This window comes from Carya illinoinensis, chromosome 6 (genome assembly GCF_018687715.1).
Source record: "Carya illinoinensis cultivar Pawnee chromosome 6, C.illinoinensisPawnee_v1, whole genome shotgun sequence".
In the NCBI taxonomy this organism is placed as follows: domain Eukaryota; kingdom Viridiplantae; phylum Streptophyta; class Magnoliopsida; order Fagales; family Juglandaceae; genus Carya; species Carya illinoinensis.
The window spans coordinates 22416885-22426725 of NC_056757.1; the positions used below are offsets into that span (position 1 = coordinate 22416885).

Sequence of the window (9841 nt, forward strand, 5' to 3'; positions counted from 1 at the left end):
TGCATCATCTCCATTTAACAACTAGATTCAGTTTCTTTTAAACATCAACTGCTTCAGAAGCTCATTATTATGTAGTTCTGGGCGTAATAGTCAATTTCAAACTCTTGTTCTATTATCTTTGGCTGATATGAGCTGGAGATAATTTAGAATCTCTTATACAAATTAAACCCTGCTATGGTAGTAGTGTGGACACTATCTCGACTTGCAAGTAGAGTTCAGTCCATGAATAATCTTGTGGACACATGGTATTATTTTTCTCACAATATTTGAACTTTCAAAAAAAAGAAAACTTGGAAGGTATGACCATATGAAGATGAAATACTCTTTTGTTTTTCTCTTCTTTTTTTTTTTTTCTTAGCTTTTAGGGTACTCCGTTATTAACGTGGAATGAACTGTCTCGGTTAGAATAGAAGATCTGAGGAGTTGTGGCATCTGCTAGATTTTGTATCAACAACCAAAGTCAGTTCATTAGTCAAGTTCTAGAAACTTAACAGCATTACCCAACGGGAAAATAAACTTACAACAGAATAAAATAGAATTAAAACTTGCTGCATAGGTAATCAGCTCAAGTACACTGATCTTTGCTTCTTAAACTAGATGCTAACCGTTTGGGTTTTTTCCTCCTTTTTTGTGGTATTAGACCTAGTATATATGGGCATATGGAGGAGCTTCACAATTTACATGGGATATGGTAATTTTTACAGTTGTGAAGTGTCTGGTTACTCTCATACTGATCATAAAAGCCAAGATTGAGCTTTATCAGAATGATTCTGTAGCGCTTGAACTTCTTGTACTGTCAACAAGCTTGAACCACTGGCTTCCTGGGTCACATATATCATCTCTGCTTATGCATTTGCAAGTATTTGTGACTATGGTATTAGTGGAGTCTACATCTAGGCAAACGGTAGCACCACTGTCAAGCTTGGTTGAGAGATGCATCTTTGAATCCGAGGTGGTTTCCCATTTCGAACCAGAACGGTTGCAGATTATGCCGAGTCTTGCTGGCTTTCCCAAATCTTGTGCTTGTAGGCAGAAATATGTTCCCTTTACGGTTAAAGTTTTCTGTGGGGTGTAGTTCCAGCCATCGGAGTCTGTGCAGGGACCCAACCTTAATGGCTCCTGCAGTGTTTTTCTTATAACACAGAGACCAGTTGATGGATGGAAGATTTTTTTGTGTGGTTTAGTTTGCGATAGACCAGGCCCTGCAAGTCACATGAGCACAATCTTGAAATGTCCAAAGGACGATAGTAGTTAAAATGAAGATGAATGGCATTTGTCATCACTAATATACCTCGAAAAGGAGATTGCAGAGCAGAGATCCTTTGCAAGAAGAATGCATTTCGGGTATTACACCAATTCCAATCAAGCACACCATAGTTCTCATTTAATCCAGTAACTCCTCCCTCTCTCAAATAATAACTCCCAGCAAGTGTCCAGAGGGCCCAATCCAGGTCAAGTTCAGCTGCCACACCCGAGAAGCAATTTATATACCTGTTGTCATTCACATTCGTACCTGTTAGGTCTATCCCAAACTCACCCAAGAATAACGGCCATCCTTGTTCCAACAAAAATCCTGACAATCTCATCATGTTATCTACCACTCTCCCGCACACTTGATTCGGGTTGCCAGATTCCCATGCCATCCCATCTGAAAAACCATACCAGTGCGTCTCATACACTAGCTTTCCCGTGAATGTGAGGTCCACTGGTTGATTGTGGAGGAATGACAAGTCTCTGCCGTAGTTGAGGCCAGAGAGAATGACCAGAACATCTGCGTTTGCTGCATGCACTGCTTCTGCTCCCTTCTGCATGTACCTAGTTTGTTTGAAAACTGAAAATTAGAACTAACACAAAAGAATTGAACAAAAAGAACCATTGACATGAATCTATTTGTGGAGGAGCTGAGCATTGTGCACAAGATTAGGCCAGCCCTTTTTATGTCTGATGTACCTGTACCAATCATGCACGTTTTGTCTGGGGCCTCGAAGCTCATTCCTCAAGCTCATGCCGACAACATTTTCGACACCATTGAAGATGGTTGCCATCCGAGTCAACCCCTCAATCCAGAGGTCCGGGTTGAAATACTGGTCCCCAAAGAACCCATTGCGATCAGAGTTGCTGCAACACCATCCCGGTTGGCTTATATGATTGTCCAATATGACCATCACGTTGTTAGCCCCCAAGCTAGACACTACCGCCTTGATTAGACATAAAATTTTATCAAATACGATACAAAGGGATATGAACAACATCTTCATCTGAGTATTAGAGATTAAATGTGTAATTTTCGAACATGGAGTTTTGCTAACACGTCTTATTGATTTTCTTAGAAAAGTTGAAATTATTAAACCAAAAATAATTTATCTAATTAAGTTAGTAATTGTTATTACTAATTAGTATATTCTTTTAATTTCTTAATATTTGTCTTTTTAGTTTTCTCAATTCATGTATATGCCCACTTGAATGTTGAGTTCAGTTGAAATAAGTTACATTTTTTTATAAAAATAATAATGAGTTAAGATATTGGAGTGAGTTTTGTGAGACCCACATAATATGAGTTTGGATGTTAGGATGAGTTTATATATATTTATGAGAAATTGAAAAAGGTTGTAGGTCTCGTGCGCAAAAGATGTTGAGTTGAAAAAAGTTTAGAAGTTTCACGTGTAAAGAAATTTTAAGTTGAAATGAGTTTAGTGATTTGAGAGTAGGGTGTTTGAATATTAAATTTAGATTAAAATTAAATTGAACTGAGTTTAACCAAATTTCAAATGGGGCCTTAGTTTTGTCGCCTATAGATTCATAAAAGTTATTAACTTTAATCTTAATGGCCGTATATGTTTACTTTGAGACACTAATTAACTAAATAGTTCTTAGCCCCTATCTCCGTTAAAACAAAGTTTGTAAGATTCCTCGCCTATCACTAACATGACAAAGAATAAGGAGAGAGAGGGTTAAGAAATTTAAGATGTTCAACAAAATTGGAACATCAAAGTACTGAGATTGATAGTTTTTTTTATTAATAATAGTAAATTGAATTAGTAAAATGAGTTATGTGGAATCTATTTAAAATGTGTTTGAATGTAAATATAAATTTAGAGATATTTATAAAAAGTTAAAAAAAAATAGTACATCTTCCGTATAAATAAATATTGAGTTGAAAAAGATTATGATTTTACGCATAACAATTTTTTTAAATTGAGATGAATTTAATAATTTAAAATTTAAGTATTATAATATTAGACTCAATTTTAAATTAGATTAAACGAAATTCATCTCCCTTAAATTTAACATCCAAACCGGATCTAACCAAATAAGCAAAGTTCATTAAAGACGAAACCAAGTTCACGAAGATAAGGATGTCCTCCCATAACCTTTATAATATAATATAATATAATATAATATATATGTGTGTATACTTCCTCTCTCTCTCTGTGAATGTTTATGGGTTAACTTAACAGGGGATTTGAGAATTAAAAAGAAGAGGGCTATTTTGTTGTTACCTGGAATGTTTGTAAGAGGGAAAGATCAACGATGGAGGGGTTGTTGGCCTGGATTCCGACAACGGATTCGGACAGCCCAAGACTCTGAAAGGACTGTCGGACAGTGAGAGAAGCGAGAGAATCGTTGGTGGCCAAAAAAAGTGGCCAAGTGAGCCTAACACAGTTGAATCCCATGGATTTGACCCTCTTGGAGATGGCGTCCATGGGCTGTTTACTCAGTCCCTCCGCCACCACAGTTTCCATGTGCGACGCCCAGTTCACGCATGCCAGCTTCACCCTTTGCCCATCCTCGTCCACAATCCACCGTGAGTCGGTGTACAGCGGTAAAGCTGCGACAGGCTTGCTTTGGAGTACGATGCTCGGAATCCACAGAATACAGAGGAAGAAGACGACGAGGAAGAAAAAGCACCTCCCCATATTGACTTTCTCTTTTGATTTTAGGAGGCCGAGGCGTTTGGCAATGCTGAGAATTTGCTACCGTTATTTATAGAGATGATGGGCATATGTAATCGCTTTGTTGCTTATTTTAGAAGATAATTTAAAGTATTAAATTAAGTGACGATCAAAACATTAAAATTATTACCTTCTAGGATAATTGGTGCTTTAACAAAAGAGGGGTTTTATTCATTAAACTATCACCTTATTTGTATCTTATTATATATAATATAGAGTATTTATTATTATTTAATAATAAAAAAATATATAATAAATGATCATTTAATAATAATAAATATGTTACATTTTACTTAATGAGATGATAATATAATGTATAAATTTTTTTTTAATAAAATATAACCTTTAATTTTTATTGTTTTTAATACTCCACTCAATTTCAATCAAATATTTTACCTTTTGAGTTTACTTAGTAACAGAGAATATGTGCTTCAAGTAATAATGGAAATGCTAAACTTAACTTAAATGTTAAATTTAAATGGAAAGTTATTCATTATTTTAACCATTATCATCTTATTTGGAATCAAATGATTTGTAGACAATAAATAGTTTCTTTAATTATTCGAGGTCATTTATAAATTAATGTGAAAAATATTTTATGTCGTCATTTATAAATTTTATATAATTATAATAATAAAGTGTGTAAAAAATACGTAAAAATAACTATACATAAAATTTTTAAACTATTTATTGCTCAATTTATTTAAATTTTTCAAACATTTTGAATAACATAATAATTAAAAAGATAAAGATGCGTGATTAGCCATAGTTTTTATTTTTTACTTGTTTAAGAATTCGTTGAAGCGCATCTTAATTTAATCGTCAAATGTTAAAATAGACATGTTGCCAATGAAATTCAAGGAGTCATTGACTTATTTGTACAATGACGTTACCAAAGTGGAATGATGTGATTAGTTTTAAAATTTAGTCACTTTGGAGATTGAGTATGTGAATTCCAATTACCCATTGTCATTGCAAACACGCCAAGTAATGTGTACGTGGCCAGGAATAAAATGCCTCCCTTTTGCCATTACTTGCACCCTTTTTTCCTTTGGAACTTGGAAGACTTTCAAGGCAATCCACATAGCATTATTATTGCTTTTGTCATCGGTTTATCATTTCTTCACTATTGGTATTGCTATTATTAAATTGAGTTGAATTATTTATAAATAGTAGTTAATTGAAATAATGAAATGAATTTTATGAAATTTATCTAAGATAAGTTTAGATGTATTTGGATATTAAACTGAGTTTAAATGTATTTATGAGAATTTAAAAAATATTGTGGATCCCACATCTAAAGAGATATTGAGTTGAAAAAAGTTGTGGGTTCCACATATAAAGAAACTTTGAATTAAGTTATTTGAAAATTTAGTATTTAGATTGTAAACTCAATTTATAATTAGACTAAATTAAATAGTCTAAATTTCAAATGGGACCTTAAACTTACTGTTAAGATGATTCTCTTGACACAGTGATGGTGCCACGCGATTTATTAAAAACACATATTCAAAACAAAAGGGTATTCAAAAATACATAAAGAGAGATTAAAACTTTAAGACTCTGTTTAGATGTTGAACTGAGTTGAGAAGAGTTTAGTTCTTTATGAATAGTAGTGAGTTGAAATAGTAGAATAAGTTTTGTGAAGATGAGTTTAAATCTGTTTAGATTTTAAGATGAATTTAGATGTATTTATGAAAAGTTAAAAAATATTATAAATTCTGCATGTAAAGAGGTGTTAAGTTTAAAAAGATTGTAAATCTCATGTATAAAAAGATTTTGAATTAAAATAAGTTTAATAATTTAAGAGTTGGGTATTTAAATATTAGATTTAGTTTAAAATTAAACTAATCTAAATTTCAAACGGACCTTAGTTTCCTATACCATTTTTGTGTTTGTAATTTTATATTCTTTTAATAAATTATGTGGCATCATACGGTAATAAATTATGTGGCATCATACAGCGGTGGCACTTCAGATGACTATTTGAATGGTAAGTTTCAAATAGTCAAATAGTATTATTCTTGTGTATTATACTTCGCTCATTTTGTTGATTCCTTTATGCAATGTTATAATTCTGAAATGCATTTCATTTAAAAAATTATATATATAAGTTACTACGAAGGACATCGTTTACGTCCTAACATGATTTATTTTATAAGATTACTAAATTTTAAACTTATTTTATAAATTAAATTTTATCAAATAAATAATATAATAAATAATGCCTCGTCCTTCTCATGAATCGTCACTTCACTCTCGATCTTCGCCTTTCAACCCAAGTGATGGAATTGAGGTAATAAAGTTAACTTGAAAAACGCATTTATAGAGCAGTTCTAGTGCATGCGTTTTTCAAGTTAACTTTAGGATGATCCCCGCCTCAAGTTCAATCTTAGAACGAGATCTATAGAGATTCTCCATTGGGATATTTAGAAATAATTTTTATTTTATTCTATCTCATATTTTTTATAGATATAATTTAAATATAAATATTTTCAAATTGATCATTACAATTTTTTTAAACTAATCGTTATAATTTTTTTTCAAATTTTTAAACAAAAAACAATTTAAAATTTTCAAAATCTATAAACAAGAATTATATTAAAAAGTTATATTCTAACAATATTTTAACTTTATAATATTTTTATTTAAATTTTTCTCTCTCATTTATTAAAACTCAATAAATAAATAATTTAAACTACCTCACTACTATTTACAAATTATCTTATTATTATTTACAAAATTATCATTTCATCTCATTTTCCAAACATCTCCTAAGACTATAGCATCTTCATTGAACATTTATTATTAAAGTATAAAACTTGTCTAAGATTACATAAAAAGCACTTGCATTGAAATTGAAATAGGCAAGTTCAAATAAAATTGACTTTGAGCGATAATATTTCGCACCCTTAGATCATATTTGACTTGTCATTGTAGTTCAATTATATCTAGGGGTGTTCATCCGGGCCAGATTTTTATTTAGAGGTGTCATTGTAGTTCAAATTACAGTCGAGGTTGATAGAACCTAGTGCTACTATACCTTCATCGGGGTCAGAATCAATTCTCGATGTGATGTATTTTGATAGCCCTCCGCCTATAGCTAGTCCTAGTATATATTATATATATTTTTCATATTTTTTTAATAATTATATTTTTAACATAATTTTTTTTCATCATATAGAGATGATTTTGAATAATTGTTTGGATATAGACAGTTGAAGAATATAAGGTATGTCCACTTCCTTTGTTATATGTGTAATCTAGAAATATAGCTTTAAGTACAGAATCTATATACTCCCTCTTTTTGTTTGTTTAAATTGTACTCGTCAAACAGTATATTGATCATATGTGGGCTTAATCAAGAAGGTAATACATCTTTCTATCAACTTTCTAAATGCTAAACATATGCAATTTTAAAATAGGCACACTGCATTATGAGTTGCCTTCCATGTGAAAAGAGCCATTTTTAAGTGCATTTTAACTAGCAATATATGTTGAAGTGATGGCTCTAATAATTAACTTGAATTCACAATTAGAGAAGCATAAAAATGATTTGTTGGCCAGAATGGTGTTGGAGGAGCATCGTGATCGGGAGCTGTCTAAGATTGTGAACAAATTGCTTCCTGATCTAAAGAAAACTACTGAAAAGCCTTCACAAGCCAGAAAGGTACCCTCTTTTCCTGCACTCTTGCAGGTTGTTGGGTTTACCCTTATTTACAGTAAAAACTTTCTAATAGTTTGATTGTTTCCAATTAACTCTCCCCCTTTACAGAGGGTAAAAGTGAGTTGACATTTTAGTCTATATGTTTTTTGCCAGAGGAGTAATGATGCTACTCCTCAATCATGCAAGAGTAAGGCAGAGCCACCCATAACTCCTATCAACTTATGGGATGCAACTCAGGTACTCATTCTTTTCCCAGTTATGATTCTTTTGGGGTGGGGGTCAGGTGGAGGTGATTAGGTAAAGACGGGCTCATAGATTTGAATATGCTTTCAATTGCTTTCATTTTGCATAAACATGCCTCTTAATATTTAGTTTTTGCTTAATGGGCTGTCAAAGCATGCCTACTATTAGTTTCTAAACCTAGGCTTAAAGAAAAATCTATTTGCAAGCTTGCTTATTGGTACAAAAAACATGTCACTAATGTAAATAACTGTTGCACCTGTTGGCATACATACCGGCGTATAAGTAGTAGAACTCTTGCTTGTATGTTTGTTTCTTCATACTTATTGTAATTTTTTCCTGTGATTCATTGTTCCCTTTTTTTGCTCGATAAGTAAATAAACCCCTGAGACTCACATTTCCTTGAACCACATTAATAGGAAGTGTCCAATGCACAAAATCAAGGTAATCATTCCGCGAGCAGTCGTGGGAGCTAGAGCTTTAAGTCATAAGATTAGATTTGATATCTTCACTTAAAATATCAGTACGCTAATTAATAATTTTTAATAATTCAGATGATATATTGATTTTGTTTCAACATGTATATCTTGTAGATAAACTTGGACCAAAAATGGCTATTTTGAGACAAGAAATTCATCATAAACTAAATTCAATTGTGGAGGAATGCATTGTTTGCATGAAGCAGGCATATTATATATTGGTAGCTCTATGTAATCTACTTTTGATATGGAATTTCATATATTGTAATTTTTTTTTATAATATAATGTATAAATACCAAGTAATAAAATATGTAGTGACTGCATTATGTTTATTTAGATGCATTTAGTTAAAAAGGTAATTAGTTTTATATATAAAAGAATATGCTTTGCAATATTTTTTCTTGAAAAATTTACAATAATAGAATATAGGCTTTTAGATTAAAAAAAAAATGCTTCTTGAAAGGAACGGAATGACATAGGTTATTGTTTAAAAAACCAAAAAAAATCTAGTAATCGGCCCAGGTTTGAAATTTGGGTTCCGGGCTGGATATACTCAGATATCCGGTTTGAAACTCAAATGAATAGTCCTAACTACATTATATTTTATTATTTTATTTCATTTTACAAATGGTTAGACCCTCTCTCTCCCTCCAAGTTTCTCTTTTTTCTCTTCCCTCCCCTCTCGAACCTCTCTTCATTTCTCTCTTCCATTTCCTGTTTTTGCCCTTGGGTTTCCGTTATAAGAGAATTTTTTTCTCGGCCAAAGGTTCAAAAGACAAGTCCAAAAATTACGTCACATTAATTACGCCATCCCAAGAGTCACACTGCATTAAAGGAATCTGACTAAAGCGACTGTTGAGGGGACATATCCTTCTAATGCAAGGCATGGGCGACCCACCCCTAGAAACCTAGTATAAAAACTGATCCCCAAGTATGAGGAAATCTCTGATCTCTCTAATTTCTTGCACGAACCACTAAGGTGATACTAATTTAAGTATAGGAGACTCCTCAGCCTACACTAAGGTCCTCAACTCTTTGTGTTTTATTCAAGTGTCTAGGTCCAAGCTCAAAGACCCAAGTCGCTGGAACCTGGTCCAAAAGTGTATGAAACACGACTTTAATAGTGGCGCCTTCTACGAGATCTCCATAGACTTCATGTGTCCTTCGTTTGCCTATGAAACCCGTGCTCATATAACTTTGGGAAAAGAGGAAGCAACATCGATAAACATGGAAGCAAGATTGGTAGGAAAGTTGACTACCGATGTGGAGACCCTCCAAAAAGAAAACGAGACACTCAAGGGAACCACTAATGAGCTAAGAAATGACGTGGAGCCCAACAATAGCAAGCACATTGGGTCTAGGAACGTTGGAGGGAAAGGTGACGTGGAGGAGGAGATGAAGAATATGCAAAATAAGCTACGTAACCTCAAAGAAAAATATGAGGAAATGGCGAGGAAGAAGGGCACTTTGTCATCGGTAGACTTGCTGCTCATCAGCACGG

At 32.8% G+C, this 9841-nt stretch overlaps 1 protein-coding gene across 1 annotated transcript; it reads right to left on the bottom strand.

Moving 5' to 3' along the window:
- Positions 1–440: 440 nt before the first annotated feature.
- LOC122313650 (glycosyl hydrolase 5 family protein-like) lies at positions 441–3967 on the bottom strand. The gene is made up of 4 exons (XM_043128827.1): positions 3501–3967; positions 1951–2198; positions 1292–1815; positions 441–1202 (listed from the first exon to the last, which is right to left on the bottom strand). The coding sequence occupies exons 1-4, from the start codon at positions 3915–3917 to the stop codon at positions 760–762; spliced, it is 1632 nt and encodes a 543-aa protein (XP_042984761.1). The 5' UTR covers positions 3918–3967; the 3' UTR covers positions 441–759.
- Between the last annotated feature and the right edge of the window lie 5874 nt (positions 3968–9841).